The 19,788-nt window shown below is 42.7% G+C and overlaps 1 protein-coding gene across 1 annotated transcript in view; it reads left to right on the top strand.

The window, feature by feature from the left end:
• ETFA (electron transfer flavoprotein subunit alpha) overlaps nt 1–19,788 on the top strand; it is a 78,406-nt gene that overhangs the window by 35,077 nt on the left and 23,541 nt on the right. Inside the window, exons 6-9 of the mRNA XM_068275843.1 lie at nt 4,200–4,310; nt 10,681–10,782; nt 11,582–11,650; nt 13,293–13,375. Coding sequence (XP_068131944.1) covers nt 4,200–4,310; nt 10,681–10,782; nt 11,582–11,650; nt 13,293–13,375 — 365 coding nt within the window. The remainder of the gene's footprint in view (nt 1–4,199; nt 4,311–10,680; nt 10,783–11,581; nt 11,651–13,292; nt 13,376–19,788) is intronic.

Here is a 19,788-nt window from a genome sequence, read left to right on the forward strand (position 1 = left end):
GGGCGCCATTGTAAATAGAGGCTATAGTGTGAAAGCTGTTATTTATCAGGCGTCCTTAGTGTGAAATTTGCTATTTATCGAGCGCCGAAATTTCACTCTATAGCCGCCATTTCTAATGGTGTCTATGGCGGCGCCCAAGTTTCTTGGGATAGCGGGTGCCCACATTTCCCACTTTGGGCAACTGTAACTGGATGTTTGTGCATCTTAGTAGGCTTCCTCTTCATAGTGCAGCATAGAAGAGGGGAAGATACAGTCCAGGTGTTTATAATGGGCAGCACATCCAGCCTGATGTGTTTTCTGCATCAGACATGTCCATAAATGAAATCTGATGTCTTAAATATTTTTCATATTGGCTCACTTATTTTTATTATTTTGTTTTTTGTTTTTTTGTGCATATTATATATGACAGCTAAAATCTGATTGCTGTAATCGCTAGTTCTACTTTTCCTAAGGTCTAATGTGAGGGAGCTGTGTCCATGTGTCTTAACCAGCAGTAACAGCTGTAGATCCAGCGGTAAAGGATGGTGGTGTATGTGGATGCCATATGGCATGGATATTACAGGCAACATGGCAGCTGGCCTGCAGATATGATGGGGCCATTTAATGGAAAAACACTTTGGCAACATGAAGAGAACCATGGAAAACCTTCCAAATGGCTTCTGCTCTGTGGGGAGTTGACAGCTGTTGCGGTTGGTGTACATGATTTTATCGTGCTCCTTGTCTTTTATTCTACATAACATTGTTATGTAGTTGACATTAATGGTGGCACTGTTCTACAAACTGATTCATACATTTAAAAGAAACCGGTCCATAATTGTAAAATAAGGTATTAGGCCTTTCCAATTGCTCTATGGCCTTTAGTTTCTGGTTTGGTAGTTTGCTGTGTTGTCAGCTGCTGGTCTGGATATGTAACCTATATTCCACGTTTTGAGCAGCTTTAGAATAGCTTATAGAATAAGTGAACATCCCGTGATGTTTCTGGGGTTGGGAAACTTGTCTTCATCTATTTTGTTTACCACTACCAGTTCCAAGTATGTTTTGCATGAATGTGAGCATTGAATACTTGCCCAAGTAGTTTACCTGCCTGGATTACCTAATATTCTACGATTACGGTTCTCACACCATTAAACAAGTTCATCATTAACTGATCAGGGGAGAATCAATTATGTACCATTCTGCTTGATCGATGGAAATAGGCCAGTATCTGGTCGAATCGACCAATGTACTTGATCAGGCAGGATGGAACATAATTAGTTGATCTCAAAGGAATCGGCTACTGTTCACAATGTCGATCTGCACAGAACTGAATTTTTTGGCTTCAGAACATGGAGGCACCACATCATACAGCTCGATTAGTGAATGAGAATCTGATAGGCTCTCACTTGCAGTGTGTGGTCCTCTAACCGATCGTCTTTCGATTAACCACACTGTTGTTGATCTCCCAATAAAGTCAATCACTTGGTGGAAAATTAAGTAATGTATGGGCACCGTTAGAGTGCAAATAGTTTGTGAAAACAAACAGTATTTGCACAGATAAAAGAGCTAAAGAAACTGATAAAGTTCAACCTATCGATCTCCATATATCCTCTGCTATTCTGACCTCTAGCCGTTTAAGAGACTTTGTTTCATTTAATAGGGAAGGCTGCCATATCTGACTGTGATCTACCTGTGACACATCCATACATAACCCCCCCCCCTCCCTCCCACCCCCCAACATGTCCTATCAATTGAATATTGGTCAATTCAATCCAGTACTGATTCCTTTCAGAGTGGAAGCGATAATTTTTCCACATGAGGTGGCGATTTGTAAGTGAATGGTCACCTCTAATCCTTTTTTTTTTTTTTTTCGGTTGCAGAACAGTAACCTGATTCAGTTTCTGATTGATGGGCACACAAGCTCCAGCAGAGCCTTTCTGTATAAGTCCATCTGACTGTCAACTAGACAGAGCAATGCTTTCTTGTTAAGATTTTAAACAACGGTCGATCCATTGCAAGTACTGTATAACATTATCATATGTTCCTATACCATGTATAGTGTAAATCCTGTTTGATCACTACTAGGTTTGGAAAAAGGGAGCTTGAGCTATGAGGAAGGATATTTATTTGTAAAATACTTACAATCTATGTTTATTAAAGAGACACTGAAGCGAAAAAAAATTGATATGATTGGTTTGTGTAGTACAGCTAAGAAATAAAACATTAGCAACAGATATGAGTCTAAAACTGTTTTCAGTACAGGAAGTTAGGAAACTCCAGTTGTTATCGATGCAAAAAAGCCATTAAACTCCACGACTTTCAATGTCGCAGAGAGTTATGACTTCTGAAGCTTGTTATCTCAACTGTCACTATATTGTTTATTCTTCTGCACAGGACAGGTCAATAGTTCACTGGCCTGCTCTGTAAAATCGTTTAGAATGCTGAGCAATGTGTAAACAGCAAATATTAGAGACTGATGCAATGTTTTAAGAAACACCATATAACTGAAAATAAAAATGAGAATATTTTCTTTGCTACAAATATTCTAGTAATTATCCGATTTGATTCAAAGACCGCACTCATGTCAGTGGGTATGCTGGTGCCGGGGGACCCTGGGTGGCCCCGAAACGATCGTCGGCCTGTGCAGGTCAGACTATTCATTTACACACGTGATGGGACAATAAATTTATGTGGATTGCTCCGTTAAGTCTGTGTGCGGACTCCTTCATGATTACTAGTAATTATCCGTACTACACAACCAATTCATTATATCATAATTGTTTTTTTCCGCTTCAGTGTCTCTTTAAAGCAGAGGTCTCAAACTCGCAGCCCGCGGGCCATTTTCGGCCCTTGATACAATATTTTGTGGTCCCCGTCGGCAAAAGCTTCCTTATAGTTCGCTTCAGTGCTCCCAAGTAATCCGCCGCATCCCCGCCGCTAAACGAGGGCTGCAGAGCCCCCAAATCACCCGGGGGGCAATCCGCCGGCATTTCCTGGAAGGGGCAGAGCTTTCAGCTTCAGCTCTGCCCCTCCAAAGGCAAATATTGACGTCAGGAGGGGCAGAGCTGAAGTTGAAAGCTCTGCCCCTTCCAGGAAATGCCGGCGGATTGCCCCCCGGGCGATTTGGGGGCTCTGCAGCCCTCGTTTTGTGGCGGGGACACGGCGGATTACTTGTAATGGGAGCACTGAAGTGAACTATAAGGTAAAATAGGCAAAATAGTTCGCTTCAGTGTGAATTTGATTTTGAAATAATTATCAATGCAAGGGACGGGGAGGAGGGAGCTGCTGATTGTGAAATCCCTTATGCGGCCCAGCCTCATCCTGACTTTGCCTCCTGCGGCCCCCAGGTAAATTGAGTTTGAGACCCCTGCTTTAAAGGATTGGGATGGCAGTTTTCCATGCTCTTTGATGTGCAGGTACTCTGCAGGATAATTCTTCCAGTATTACTGTATATACTCGCATATAAGCTGACACCCCCCCCCCCCACACGCACACACACACGCACGCACACACACACACACACACACACACACACACACACACACACACACACACACACACACACACACACTTTTACCTAAAAAAACAAGAAAAAATTATTGACCCCCCATATAAGCCGGGGGTAGGAAATGCTGGCCGCCTTATTCCCCTATTGTGTCCCAGTATAGCTAGTATAGTGCCCCAGTATAGCTAGTATAGTGCCCCAGTATAGCTAGTATAGTGCCCCAGTATGGGTAGGTAGTGCCCCAGTATGGGTAGGTAGTGCCCCAGTATAGCTAGTAAAGTGCCCAGTTTGGGAATACGTAGTGGTACAGAGGCGCCAGTAGTGTAAAAACAATTGTTTTAAAAACATTAAAATGAGGTAGGTTAGTGGTGTACTTGCCTCCCCAATATGGGTAGGTAGTGCCCCAGTATAGCTAGTATAGTGCCCAGTATAGCTAGTATAGTAAAGCAGCCGCTGGAGAGATACGTAGAAGTCACACTTCTCCTGCGTAGACTGACCCAAATGATGGAAGTGCGGGGACCGGTATCGGAGCTGCGGGAAGACTGAGGATGGTGGCGTGGGAGCGATCCATGCCTATGGGGCTGGAAGAAGCCTCAGGTATGTATAAAACTTTTTACTTACAAAAGCTCTGGTTTCCTTTAAAAAATGCAGCACTTTTGATTTTTTTTTTTTTGTTTGTTTGTTCTATTTTGTCTCATCTTTTCTGTGTGTTATTTAGGGAATGCTTTGTGCACTGTGAAGTGTGATGAGTCGGTGAAGGTGTTCACTATCCGGGGCACATCTTTTGAAATGGCCCCGAATTCAGGAGGAAATGCAAGCCTTGAAAATGGTAAGTGGTCACTTTGTCCTCTGATATTTAACAAATACAATTATTATTAAAATTAATCTGTGATTTGTAAACTCTGCATGTGATGCCATAGTGCTCAGCTGTCAGTGTGAAGTCTCTGTGACATACAGGGAGTGCAGAATTATTAGGCAAGTTGTATTTTTGAGGAATAATTTTATTATTGAACAACAACCATGTTCTCAATGAACCCAAAAAACTCATTAACCTCCCTGGCGGTACAATAAATCCGGCAGGAGGCAGCGCAAGGGGTCTGGGGGGGGGGGCTATGCGGCGAATCGGCGGGTGGCGGCGGTGATCGTTATGCACACGCAGCTAGCAAAGTGCTAGCTGCGTGTAACAAGAAAAAAAATTATATAAATCGGTTCAGCAGGGTCTGAGCGGCACCCTCCGGCGGCTTACCCCGTGTCCAGCACGGGGTTACTGCTAAGGAGGTTAATATCTGAATATTTTTGAAAGTAGTTTTTAGTTTTAGCTATTTTAGGGGGATATCTGTGTGTGCAGGTGACTATTACTGTGCATAATTATTAGGCAACTTAACAAAAAACAAATATATACCCATTCCAATTATTTATTTTTACCAGTGAAACCAATATAACATCTCAACATTCACAAATATACATTTCTGACATTCAAAAACAAAACAAAAACAAATCGGTGACCAATATAGCCACCTTTCTTTGCAAGGACACTCAAAAGCCTGCCATCCATGGATTCTGTCCGTGTTTTGATCTGTTCACCATCAACATTGCGTGCAGCAGCAACCACAGCCTCCCAGACACTGTTCAGAGAGGTGTACTGTTTTCCCTCCTTGTAAATCTCACATTTTATGATGGACCACAGGTTCTCAATGGGGTTCAGATCAGGTGAACAAGGAGGCCATGTCATTAGTTTTTCTTCTTTAATACCCTTTCTTGCCAGCCACGCTGTGGAGTACTTGGACGCGTGTGATGGAGCACTGTCCTGCATGAAAATCATGTTTTTCTTGAAGGATGCAGACTTCTTCCTGTACCACTGCTTGAAGGTGTCTTCCAGAAACTGGCAGTAGGACTGGGAGTTGAGCTTGACTCCATCCTCAACCCGAAAAGGCCCCACAAGCTCATCTTTGATGATACCAGCCCAAACCAGTACTCCACCTCCACCTTGCTGGCGTCTGAGTCGGACTGGAGCTCTCTACCCTTTACCAATCCAGCCACGGGCCCATCCATCTGGCCCATCAAGACTCACTCTCATTTCATCAGTCCATAAAACCTTAGAAAAATCAGTCTTGAGATATTTCTTGGCCCAGTCTTGACGTTTCAGCTTGTGTGTCTTGTTCAGTGGTGGTCATCTTTCAGCCTTTCTTACCTTGGCCATGTCTCTGAGTATTGCACACCTTGTGCTTTTGGGCACTCCAGGGATGTTGCAGCTCTGACATATGGCCAAACTGGTGGCAAGTGGCATCTTGGCAGCTGCACACTTGACTTTTCTCAGTTCATGGGCAGTTATTTTGCGCCTTGGTTTTTCCACACGCTTCTTGCTACCCTGTTGACTATTTTGAATGAAACGCTTGATTGTTCGATGATCACACTTCAGAAGCTTTGCAATTTTAAGAGTGCTGCATCCCTTTGCAAGATATCTCACTATTATTGACTTTTCTGAGCCGGTCAAGTCCTTCTTTTTGACCCATTTTGCCAAAGGAAAGAAAGTTGCCTAATAATTATGCACACCTGATATAGGGTGTTGGTCATTAGACCACACCCCTTCTCATTACAAAGATGCACATCACCTAATATGCTTAATTGGTAGTAGGCTTTTGAGCCTATACAGCTTGGAGTAAGACAACATGCATAAAGAGGATGATGTGGTCAAAATACTCATTTGCCTAATAATTCTGCACTCCCTGTATAGGACAACCTATCCATTATCCAGTCTGTACATTTTAAAAGATGATAAAAGTTGTTTAGGGATTACCTAAGACTAACTGTACAAGATTTGCTTGCTAGCTTTTGGATCTTTAGGTTTCTTCTTCCGGCATGATACAGAAGTGGATCAGAACTGTACAAAGCCGTTTCTTGCATGCACAGTTCTGTATCACGCCTGAAGAAGAAATGTCGAGTTTTGAAAGCTTGCAAGGAAATCTTGGACCGTTAGTCATTAACCACCCTGGCGTTCTGATTAAATCGCCAGGGTGGCTGCGGGAGGGTTTTTTTTAAATAAAAAAAAAACTATTTCATGCAGCCAACTGAAAGTTGGCTGCATGAAAGCCCACTAGAGGGCGCTCCGGAGGCGATCTTCCGATCGCCTCCGGCGCCCATAATAAACAAGGAAGGCCGCAATGAGCGGCCTTCCTTGTTTTGCTTATATCGTCGCCATAGCGACGAGCGGAGTGACGTCATCGACGTCAGCCGACGTCCTGACGTCAGCCGCCTCCGATCCAGCCCTTAGCGCTGGCCGGAACTTTTTGTTCCGGCTGCGCAGGGCTCAGGCGGCTAGGGGGGCCCTCTTTCGCCGCTGCTCGCGGCGAATCGCCGCAGAGCGGCGGCGATCAGGCAGCACACGCGGCTGGCAAAGTGCCGGCTGCGTGTGCTGCTTTTTATTTCATCAAAATCGGCCCAGCAGGGCCTGAGCGGCAGCCGCTGGCGGTGTTGGACGAGCTGAGCTCGTCCAGACCGCTCAGCTGGTTAAAGGTATCACCTAAACAACTTTTGTTATGTCTTTGGATTTTCTCCATGACCAACACTGAACCACATAAAACTGTCTATAAATACTCAGTGCTTAAATGCACTGCACTGCAGTTTTCGATTCGTTTTTTTTAAAATGCGCTCCCATTCACTTGCATTAAAATCGCAGAAAATTTGCTGCAATCTTTAAAAAAAATCATGAATGTGCCAATTTTGCAGCTATTTTAACTACTTAAGCCTATCTGGACAAATCTGTTCGTCCAGATAGACTGTGCTGCTGCAGCTGAATGAGGCGCACTCCCGCCTCCTGCCGTTAGCCCCCTGATCAATGAATGGGAATATACTTCCCATTCATCAATCTAAGTCCCCCGAGAAAAACCGACTGCCTCTTATCAGAGGCCGCAGTCTTTCTGCTTAAAAAAAAAAAGTTCCCTGTCCTCATTCTAGTTCCTGGAAGCGTGATTGTTCGCTTCCAGGACTTTTTGACTGTGGCCATCTTGTGGCCAAATAGTAAAACTACACACACATACATTTTTTAATAAATACATTTTACATTTAAAATTAGCTATTTACCTCCCACACCAAAAATTACCCAAATAAAATAAAATAAAAATAAAAATTACAATTAAAAAAACAAAACAAAACCCATAAATAGTTACCTAATGGTCTGAACTTTTTAAATATGCATGTCAAGAGAGTATGTTAATATAATTTTTTTAATTATAGGGATAGACGCAAATAAAAAAAATGCACCTTTATTTCCAAATAAAATATCTGTGCCATAAATTGTGATAGGGACATAATTTAAACGGTGTAATAACTGGGACAAATGGGCAAATAAAATACATAGGTTTTATTTACGGTAGCATGTATTAACCACTTTACCCCCGCCCGTACGAATTTCTCCGTCCCTTTTTCCATCCTTTAATCCCCCGGGACGGAGAAATCCGTACTTTCCGCGTTCCCGACGCTGTCCGCGCTCCCGCTCGTAAACACGCCACCCGCCGCTAGTAAACACGCCGCCGCCCGCTCGCCCGGAGATCAATGAATTAGAAAATCCATTCCCGTTCGTTGATCTAAGCCCCACAATGATCCGCTGCTCTCCTATGGGCAGCGCGATCATTGTGAGAAAAAACTCACGTGTCCAGCCTCCTTATACTTCCTCCAAGCTTCCGGAAGGAAGCTTGGAGGTCGCATTAAAACAAAAAGTTACTGTGGCCATCTTGTGGCCAAATAGTAAACTACACCCTACACAATTTTTCACATACAAATAAATGATTTTTACACAAAAAATTAACTCATTACCTCCCACACTCCCCATTTTTTTTTTTTTTGTAATTAAAAAAAAATTCAAAAATTTACAATTAAAAAAAATACACAAATAGTTACCTTAGGGACTGAACTTTTTAAATATTTATGTCAAGAGGGTATAACACTGTTACTTTATAAACTATGGGCTTGTAATTAGGGATGGACGCAAAACTGAAAAAAAATGCACCTTTATTTCCAAATAAAATATTGGCGCCAAACATTGTGATAGGGACATAATTTAAATGGTTTTATAACCGGGACAAAAGGGCAAATAAATTTCATGGGTTTTAATTACAGTAGCATGCATTATTTAAGAACTATAATGGCCGAAAACTGAAAAATAATTATTTTTTTCCCCACATTTTTCCTATTTTCCCATTAAAACACATTTAGAAAAAAATAATTCTTGACATAATGTCCCACCTAAAGAAAGCCTAATTGGTGGCGGAAAAAACAAGATATAGTTCATTTCATTGCGATAAGTAATGATAAAGTTATAGACGAATGAATGGAAGGAGCGCTGAAAGGTGAAAATTGCTCTGGTGGTCAGGGGGTAAAACCCCTCAGTGGTGAAGTGGTTAATTTCAAACTATGATGGCCAAAAACTGAGAAATAATGAATTTTTTCCATTTATTTCTTAATCTTCCTGTTAAAATGGATTTAAAATAAAATAATTCTTAGCAAAATGTACCATCCAAAGAAAGCCTAAATGGTGGTGGAAAAAACAAGATATAGATCATTTCAGTGTGATGATGAGTGATAAAGTTATTAGCGAATGAAAGGGAGGTGAAAGTTGCTCGGATGCATAAAATGAACAACTCTGTGGGCTGAAGTGGTTAATACAAGTCAATGGAAGTGCATTTTTAACAATGAAAACTAATCAAAGAGCTCTTAGCGCTTAAACTGATAACCCTGTTCATTCATAACTTACAGACTTGGACACATTTAAGTTCCTTTTAAAAGCCAATGTCTAATTTACCTTCTGCCTAGAGAAAGGGATTATACTCCTAAACTGTATGGATTAAACACTTAGGCCTGGTGCACACCAGAGGAGTTTTTCTGAGTGTTTTGAGTTTTTAAATCTGCTGCTAATGTTATCCTATGTGTCTGTGCACACTGGAGCAATGAGGTTTTGTAAAAAACCCCATAGCATTACATTGGGAAGAGCTTTTGAAACCTCTAAAAGCTCTTCCCAATGTAATGCTATGTTTTTTTTTTTACAAAACCTCTTTGCTCCAGTGTGCACAGACACATAGGATAACATTAGCAGCAGATTTAAAAACTCAAAAGGCTCAGAAAAACTCCTCTGGTGTGCACCAGGCCTTAGAGCTTGTTCACACATTGGGCGTGGTTTTTTTTTTTTTAACGCGCTGGCGATTTCAGACATTGCCTTTAAAAGCACTTGTGCAATGATTCCCTAGGAGAGTGTGTTCACATATGAGCGGTTCTATTCCGATCTGCTCACCAAAGCGCTGCCTATGCCATTTTCTGGGCGATTTGCCTATAATGGAAGGTATAGGGAAATCGATTTCCCCAGCGCTTTCATGAATAAATACATTGTATTTATTCATTTCCGGGTACAAGAGTTCACTTCCTGACTGACACCAGGAAGTGAAAAAAAATCTTTCTGCAAAAATGCTTAAAGCACCTTATACCGCGCAAAAAATTACTCAGCACTTGAAAAACCGCTGGTGATTTATAGTGTATAGTAGGGCCTGTTTCCACTTTGTGTGGTTCTTCTGCGATTCCCTGCATGCAAATTCGGACAAGGAATCGCAGCCTATGGAAATCAATAGGCTGCTTCCAAATTTCATGCTGCAGAAAAATGGATGAATGGTTGGTTGGCTGCATAATTCTGCATTACACATGCGATTACTTATTACTGTGCATAGTACAGCTGCAGAGATTCACATGCCTACTCGCATTAAAACAAGTGCCAGCGTGTGTCTCGGATATGTGCTCTGGGCACTAGTAGAAAGGGGCCCTCAAGCATTTGGTTTGCTTCTGAGTGTTGGCCGTGTTTATGGATTGCCAAATCTGGTCTTGCACCAGCAGCAGGTCCCCTTGAGGAAGTTGTAAAAGTGTGGACCTTTGAAGGCTATAGTTCATTTTCAGAGACAATTGTGGACGTTTTTTGTGAAGGGGTACCACCATGTTTGTGTATTTCAGCTCCCAAAGAGTGTTTTCATAGTAGATGGCAAGCTTCGTACTGGAAGTGTTACTCTGGGATTTACCTCCGATCTTGTATTTACTTCACTGGGTACCAAGCCAAATTTGTAACTTAATGATAACAATTTCACGTAACATAGCACAAAAAACATAATTTGCACCTTATTGTTATGATTAGTGGTACTGAAACTGAAATATTGATTTTAATTCAGTGTCTCCACCTTCACCGGCTGGAAAATCGGAATGGCTGCAGCAGAGTCTGACCAAAAGTGACCGACCGGAGCTGACAAGTGCCAAAGTTGTGGTCTCTGGAGGTAAGCCTTTCAGCTCAAGAGAGCAGTATTTACTTATTTTTCTTGTGATGCCAGTATTGTAGGTGCCGGCGATTGGCTGGTAATATGGGTGCCACATAGACCTTTAATGTCAAATTATACACTGTGTTCCGGAGGCGCAGCTTCTAAACAGACTTTCCCATAAGCAATATTGGCAGAAGTCAGCGCAGATATCGGCGGAAGGACACTTTAGCAGTGGAGATATCGATGGGGGTATAGCTTAGTGTAGGGAGTTGGTAGAGGGTGGGTTAGTGTGAGAAGAGGGTTAGGAAAACTGATGATAGAATATCAGTAAAATGACATATTCTACTAACTGTACTAGCCAGTGCCCAGTAATAGAATATCAGTAATTTTACTGAAAAGTCCACAGGTGCCCAAATGTTGTGTGTGTGTGTGTGTGTGTGTGTGTGTGTGTGTGTGCGTGCGTGCGTGTGATGTTTATTTCCTTCCTCTTTGGAGCAGTATATTTTATGATGTCCTTTATCAGCACATACCAGTTATCATTTCTTTGATTTTCTTACAATGGCGTTGATAGACTGCTAAGATGTATTGCCATGCGACTGCTTATGCATTTGGCAAGGCATGGGGTAGTTTAAGTGTGATGACCTTCTGGTCTCTGTGCTGTATAATTTCTGCCTTTCATAGGTGATGTAAGGAAACGAGGCTTGCTCTGTGCAAAATCTTGAGGCAGCTATTTCATTAGGCAGCTTATATTCAGCATATATAACTTACCAGAACTAGTGCTCCTCATTATGCTGTTTTGGTTTGTTTTTTTCCACAGGCCGAGGATTAAAGAGTGGCGACAACTTTAAATTGTTATATGACCTGGCAGATCAGTTGCATGCTGCTGGTAATGTATACATATTTTAGCTACTATGTATCACTAGTCCTGCAGGATCTGCTGGAGTGTAGAAAGCTCCTACACCTTTTTTAGTTGTGATCTATCCTGTGGATGCACTCGCCTGTACGCTGACACCCACATGGCAGGAAAACAAGGTGTTATGGGGCATGCAGCTAAGGCTAGGTTCACAGTAGCCAGTTTGGTTGTAGAATATTTCTTCATGTCAGCTCCCTGCCCATACAATTTTGTGGGCCTGTTCACACCTGTATTGTAACTGATCTTGTTATTCTAACTCTGTGCATACAGGCTTTGTATGAAAGTCTATGTCCAGTCTCCATTGTTATGCAACTGACCACTGTGAATTCAGCCTAATAAGCTCTGTGATAAAAATGGTGGCTAACAGGAAATGGCTTGTACCAAAACTTGCTGGAGTGATTTTGATTTTTTTTTCTCACCCAGCTAGTTATTTTCTCCTGATCCTATTCTTGCTGCTGGCAAATGATGCAACCTTCTGCATTTTCATACATCACATCCAAATCCCCACATTGTTATTCAATTTCCCTTTTCTCCTAAGTTTCTCCTAGGTGATATTTTCACATCTTATCAATAAAATGCCTTTTAAGCCACCAGCAAGCAAGAAAATCCTCAGAATAATTTTGGCAGCACTGTTTCACCTGCTTTTTGGTACATTTTTAGTTGCAGAGTGCTGTAAAGTTATTTTAAACAGAAGATTAAAAAAACCTCCTCGGAGAAATCTTAGGCGATAAAGTTAATTGAATAAAGGGCCCTTGAATCATAAGATGGACTCCTAGATTCAAAACATACAACAAAGGACGTTTGCACACATACAACATTCACTCAAACACTCAGCCTCCTCTAGAGAGAGACATGGTTGTTGCTCCTTACATAACGATGGGATCAGCTCATATGAACAGTCCTCTGTGCTATTTAAAGCGGACCTTAAGACTTGGGGGGTGGGGGGGGGGCAGGGCTGTAGCCCAGCCTCCCTGTGCCCGTGACATTACCAAAGGATCCTCCAGTCCCCCGCCACAGCTCCGTTTCTTTGCCGCCGACTTACAAGATGACAGCCGCTGCTCCTGGTGACACAAGCGGGAGGGAGGTCGCGCGCGGCCAGAGCCGTGCAGGCTCGGTGGCACGCCGAATCACAAAGTGTAACTGAGTGGCGGCGAGCAACCGGAGGATCGTTTTTCCCTGACACGGGCACAGGATGTCTGCAGGGGGCTTTTTTTTTTTTTTTTTTACATTACAGGTTTCTTGTAATTTGAGCATGAAAATGTGTTCAAGTCCAGCCAAATCTTTGTAAATGTTTGAGTGCATGGCTTCCCATAAAGCAATTTGTACACAGGGAGAATATTGTTTTCTAATATAACAAGAAGCAAACATGGGAATTTGCTGGGTGTTCTAATGAGGTAGTGCTCAGAGTATAGCAGAAGAATACTTGCAACATTGTTGTCATCACTGAGATCATCCATCAAAACCTGAATACTGTATATGGATGGAAAAAACCTGCTTGATCCTGGCAGCATTCAAAGTTAAATAAATATTGATATATTGGGAATTTTCAGTGTGCTTATACAGTATATGTCTTGTTGTCATGTCTCTTATCTTTGCTGGTAATGATCTCTTGCAGTGGGTGCCTCCCGTGCAGCTGTTGATGCTGGCTTTGTCCCCAATGACATGCAAGTGGGGCAAACGGGCAAAATTGTAGCACCTGTAAGTACCGTATGTTACCTACCTATAAATCTGCTAGCTTTTATTTAGTAACTGATACAGTGAGACCATTTTGTATCTGAGTGGCTAGATAGTATAATGGTTTAGGGCTCTGCCTCTGACACAGGAGACCTGAGTTCGAATCTCGGCTCTGCCTGTTTAGTAAGCCAGCACCTATTCAGTAGGAGACCTTGGGCAAGTCTCCCTAACACTGCTACTGCCTATAGAGAGCGTCCTAGTGACTGCAGCTCTGACAATTTGAGTCCACCAGGAGAAAAGCGTGATGTAAATGTTCTGTGTTTGTTTTGTTTGTTGTTTGTTATAAATGTTAGCTGAGGACAGTAAAGGGTTGTGATGACTGCCATAATTCCACCCTCATTTTCCTGTTTGGTTAACCCAGGCTTTCTCAACCAGGGTTCCCTGGAACCCCAGGGTTCCTTGAGTACTCTGCAGGGGTTCCTTGGCATTTCCCCCCATCGTGGGGATGTATAATGGAGCTCACTATAATAGGTGGTACTGTAACAAGAAGCACTCAATTAGGGGCTTAGGAGGCAGTATAATGAGTGGCAGTGTAATAGGGGTAGTTAAATAAACAGCCACGTATACTTTTAAAGACCATACCTCCTGCAAAATAAATGCAGGGGTTCCCTGAGATCAAAAAAATGTTTGCAGGGGTTCCTTGAGATCCAAAAGATATCTGCAGGGTTCCTCCAGGGTAGAAAGGTTGAGAAAGGCTGGGTTAACCCTTGGCATGGCCTACAGTACTGCTATTACACAGTCCATGATATGCTGGAGAATTTGAATTGATGCCAAATTGTGTGCTGATTTAATGCATGTTTTTGCAACCTGACAATGGGCCAGTCAGATGCTGGATTTACTACATTTGATTGTTCACTTAAAGGGATACTGTAGGGGGGTCAGGGGAAAATGAGTTGAAGTTACCCGGGGCTTCTAATGGTCCCCCGCAGGCATCTGTTCAGCCACTCACCAATGCTCCGGCCCCGCCTCCGGTTCACTTCTGGAATTTCAGACTTTAAAGTCTGAAAACCACTGCGCCTGCGTTGCTGTGTCCTCGCTTCCACTGATGTCACCAGGAGTGCAAGGCGCAGGCACAAACCATACTGGGCCTGCGTAGTACACTCCTGGTGCCATCAGCGGGAGGGAGGACACGGCAACGCAGGCACAGTGGTTTTCAGACTTTAAAGTCTGAAATTCCAGAAGTGAACCAGAGGCGGGGCCAGAGCATTGGGGAGTGGCTGCGCGGGCACAGGATGTCTGTGGGGGACCATTAGAAGCCCCGGGTAACTTCAACTCATTTTCCCCTGACCCCCCTACAGTGTCCCTTTAAAGCTACATACAATTAGCATGTACTCTGAAATGATCATCTCATAACCTCTCATTGACCATCCCTGCTATTCCATATTATTCAAATTTGTTCACATCCAACAGCAGGAGTCGGTACAAAAAATAATCCCGATTCCTCAGTTTATAAAACCTCCGACTCCAGGAACCCAAAATAGCTCTGATTCCTGGATTCCGACTCCTTAAGGTGGCCACTAACTATCCAATTTCTAGCGAAAAATCGTTCGAGCGATCAAAAATTCTGATCGGAAGTGAAATCGTTCACTACTCCATCAATGAACCAATCTTTGCTTGCTGTCTATCACAACCAACAAGAAAATCCAAATGTTGGTTTGACGAAAATCCAATCGGATGTTTTTATAATTTCTTTGTAATTGATTGTGCCCATCAACGGAGGTTATTTACAACCAATCCGATTAGCAATTTCTGATCGCTCGAACAATTTTTCGCTACAAATTGGACCGTTAATGGCCACCTTAAGTCTAATACTTACCAGGGCTGTGGAATCTGTACAAAAATCACCTGACTGCGACTCCAACTCCACAGCCCTGGTTATATGAACTGGCAGTTTATGCTATGAGGAATCTGCTGTCAGTCATACTACAGGTTTGTAGTATGTATACATATCTGAAGCAAGTCTGGATGTTAGTTTTACATTCAGTATGTTGTAAATGAGGGTGTGCACTGTTCATGTGCAGCCCTGGCCTTCCTTGGGCTCCCGTGGCCAGTAGCGTTCTGTGCATTTGCGAGTTTTACAAAGTGCACAATTGCAGAACACTCCTGGTCACGAAGCGCAATCAAGGCCAGAGCCGCACAAGCGCAGTGGCCCACAACAATGCTCAGTCGGCCAGCATTCAGAGGGGAACAGCAGCGGACCAGGAGAACAGCGATAGACCTGATGGACTATGGGGGGGGGGGGGGCTGGAAGAATTCCCAGGTAAATTAAACTGAACACCTTAAGTTCACTTAAGGTTCCCTTTAGGGCCTATTCCTACTGGAGTGCTGCATCCGTTTTCAAATTGGACACCGCGTCCGCAGTTGAATCGCTGTAGCCATGCATGCAGTAGACTGCAGCATTCGGTCTGAGTCGCACTGACCGCAAGCCTATTGGTGGAATAGGCAGCGTTTCCCCGCTCTAATCATATGCGAGGAAACTCAGATTCTGCCATAGTGAAAAACAGCACTTCATTAAAGGTAAAAGGATATGCCTGAGGGGGAAAAAAAATCTACTTACCTGGGGCAACCTCCAGCCCCTGGCCGCAGCACCGGCATCCCTGGAACCTCTCCATTGCAGATGCCGACCTTGCCAGGCGCCGCTCGTGATCGCACTGCTTGTGATTGCACTCCTGTAGCTGGGAGTGTTCTGCGCAGACGCAGTACTTCTGCACCTGTGCAAAACGCTCCAGGCTACATGAGCACGAGTGGTGCGGCCATGCACCCGCATAGTAGATGGTGACCTGGCGAGGTCGGCATCTGCAACAGAGTTGTGCCTCATATCTGTGACGCCATCTAGTGGCATCTTGAGACACAGCTATATAACCCTTGGGCCACATCTGGCTATGGGGAGAGGGGATGACTTGTACTGGGGGCACATTTGGCTACTGTGGAGAGGGCTATACTGGGGAGTAGGGATGATCAAAGATATGCAAATTCTTCTGAGTTGATGCAATTTTTTATGCAAATATATGCAGCTTGAAAATGGACCAATCAATTGATTGGTCAATTTTCAAACTGCATACATTTGCATAAAAATGTGCATAATTTGGGAAGAAATTGCATCTCATTGATCATCCCTACTGGGGAGGGGGCTTATACAAGAGTCAGTCACTTTTCCCTGGTTCCACTGAGGGGAAAGTGGGCACCTCGGCTTATACGTGGGTCGGCTTATACGCAAGTATATACGGTAGATCCTTTTTTTTTTTTTTTCAAACGTATCCTTTGAGAACTTCAGGTATGCTCTCAGTGGACTTAAAATATCTGCTTGCATGCTGAGTGGTGATGGTTTGAGTAGGGATAATGGAAGAAACTTTGATGCTTGGTGGATATGCTCAATGCAAATACTGCAGTGTTAACTAAGGTCCCCTTTCCCAACACCTTTAGAGAAGTTTTGTCTTTCCGTTTTTAACTGAAAGCATGTAGTTTGTGAGTGCATTGGGTTAATATTGATATTTGCTGTACATGTAGAAGATCTTTATAAATAAAGGATGATCATAATCCTGTCACAAGCTTTGACGCTAGATGCAGAGCCTACGATGTAAAGCTAAAGTTATGCAAGAATGTCAAATGTAACTGATTCAACAGGCAATTACTATTGGTAGTTTTCGGCGTAGTGCTGGTTGGAGGGGGGCAGTGGTATCTTCTAGCTTGCTGATGCGATCTTCCGCCTCGGTAATGCATGTGCGCAGGTTCTGCATATCTTGCCTTACCAAGGAGACATCGGAGCGGACCTCCTCAAGTTTGGTGGTGATAGTAGTTTAACTTGCATGGCAGAACGCCATTCCTTCCAGTAACTGGGCAAGAGGGTCTGGGTCGCCATCCACCTGCAACTCCTCGCTCTCCGTCAGGATCTCTTGCGGAGACAAGGCCTCGTTGCCATCTTGGCTGGAGTGCTGGAAGCGGCGTAGCTTGGCTGCCGCCTCGGATGCGCGCCTGATCATGATGGGGGAGAAGACCTGGGCTGTTCGGGAGGTTCCCGCTGCCGGTGTGGAGTCGTTTGGGGACGCCAGGGTGGTGTTAGGATAGGTATATCGGGTAAAAGCACGGAGCTTCAGCGAGACACCTCTTCACCGCATGAGCTTCCGGTCACGCCCCACTATTGGTAGTTTTACATGCAGTTTTCAATAAACTCCTGATTTTGTATTTTGTTCATGACCTCTTCACTTTCTGTTGGCCAAGTTTCTAATCAGTGGATATGTCTGTTCTACAAGTTGCTTATATCTACAACCAAAACTACCCCACTTTAACTTTCACAAATGTATCCAGTTTTGTTAGCAGGCTGACTCCCCTATATGTGTGAACTATGCATAATGAAAGGACAAACGTGAGCAATTGCTTTAATTTGTAGGTATAATCATATATTTGAATTATTAATTCTTTATAGAAAGTAACCATCAATATTTTTTTCTTATAATTTAAGATGGAGTTGTTGCTCCTGTTGTTCAAACGGAAATGATTTTGGCATAGGTGATCGGCTCGTATTTGTTGATGTCTTTCATAATGAGTAAGCTGTGTTGTACAAAGCGTCTCACATTGATGTGGCCGTACAAGAGTTAATTAGAAGGATTAAAGGGGGATTCGGAACATGCTAGCCAAAATGCTTTTATGTTTAACCCCCAGGGAGACGTGCATCAACTGCTTTCAGCCAAATGCACTGACATATGAATATTTTACAGCAATTTAATGTTTTCTCCGGCTGCCCCAGAGGACTCACGAATCAATTTGCGAATGTTGTTCTCCTGCAGTTAAAGGCTGAGCTGGATAATTCAGGATGAAAGAGGCTGTCAGCCCAGAGCTTTTTAAGGGGCTTAATAAGAAAGTAAAAATCACTCCCACCCAACATCCCTCCCCCATGTGCTTAAACTTTTATGCTCATCTACTGCTACTCCACACAGACCCATCTAAGTGGAACTTGTATGTACATCCTCTTCATACCAGACCCATCTATGTGGAACTTGTATGTACATCATCTTCATACCAGACCCAACTATGTGGAACTTGTATGTACATCGTCCTCATACCAGACCCAACTATGTGGAACTTGTATGTACATCGTCCTCATACCAGACCCAACTATGTGGAACTTGTATGTACATCGTCCTCATACCAGACCCATCTATGTGGAACTTGTATGTACATCATCTTCATACCAGACCCAACTATGTGGAACTTGTATGTACATCGTCCTCATACCAGACCCAACTATGTGGAACTTGTATGTACATCGTCCTCATACCAGACCCAACTATGTGGAACTTGTATGTACAATCCTCTTCATACCAGACCCATCTGTGTGGAACTTGTATGTATATCATCCTCATACCAGACCCAACTATGTGGAACTTGTATGTACATTGTCCTCCATACTAGACCCATCTATGTGGAACATCTATTTATATACCATAATACGAGAATTATTCTTCAACCTATACCAAACCTGCTCCTGAATAGTTATGTGGGTGGAAAAGCATCAGTATTACTTCTGATTGAAATATCATGTATTTCTTATGAAATAATGTAACATAATAAATACAGAATATCACAGAATCTCTGTATGTGCATGTTAGTATCTGCTGTCATTTTATACAATGTGTATAAAAAGCAATATTGTCAGTCTATAGAATAAACTATTTTTCTAAAATACAGTTATAAATTTAAGGTAATAAAAGGCCACTGAATTCTCTGAAATGTATATCTTCACCAAATATACATACCCTGTTCAAAATTAGTATCCATGCAAGCTAAGATTTTTTTATTTTTTATTATTATTTCATACAGTTGAAGTTTACAATATATTAACATATATCAACTGTTATATTCAGAGAATAAGACGGAGGCAAAACTCATGAAAACTGACGATAATGACATGACAATATGTAAAACTATAAGACTACCCGAGAGTATTTGCTAAATATTGAAGAAGATTGCATAGAGAGGAGTGGACCTAAGCCTATCCTAATATTTAAAGGACAACATCACAAACATTTTTACAATTTTTTTTAAATGCATATAAAATATACATTTATGTGTACAGTGTATGGGCACCGTGTAATGTGCACTATAAATTACTTTTATGTCTATGTTGCTGTCAATTACAGTTGGCAATGAAAATTTGACAGGTTTTGGACTAGTTAATCTCCTCATGGGGGATTCTCAATAATTTTTTTTACAAAAGCACTTACTGATCTGCAGTTGCTCAGTCCAACTTCCAAAATAGCGTGCAAACAAGTAGGGAAGCTGGCTGACAATTGTTTATAGATCCTTTCCAGGGGGTGCTTTTGTAAAGAATAAAGGAGGTACTCAGGAGTCAGAATCTCCCATAAGGAGACGGACTTAGT

This window comes from Hyperolius riggenbachi, chromosome 3, assembly GCF_040937935.1.
Source record: "Hyperolius riggenbachi isolate aHypRig1 chromosome 3, aHypRig1.pri, whole genome shotgun sequence".
Lineage (NCBI taxonomy): Eukaryota > Metazoa > Chordata > Amphibia > Anura > Hyperoliidae > Hyperolius > Hyperolius riggenbachi.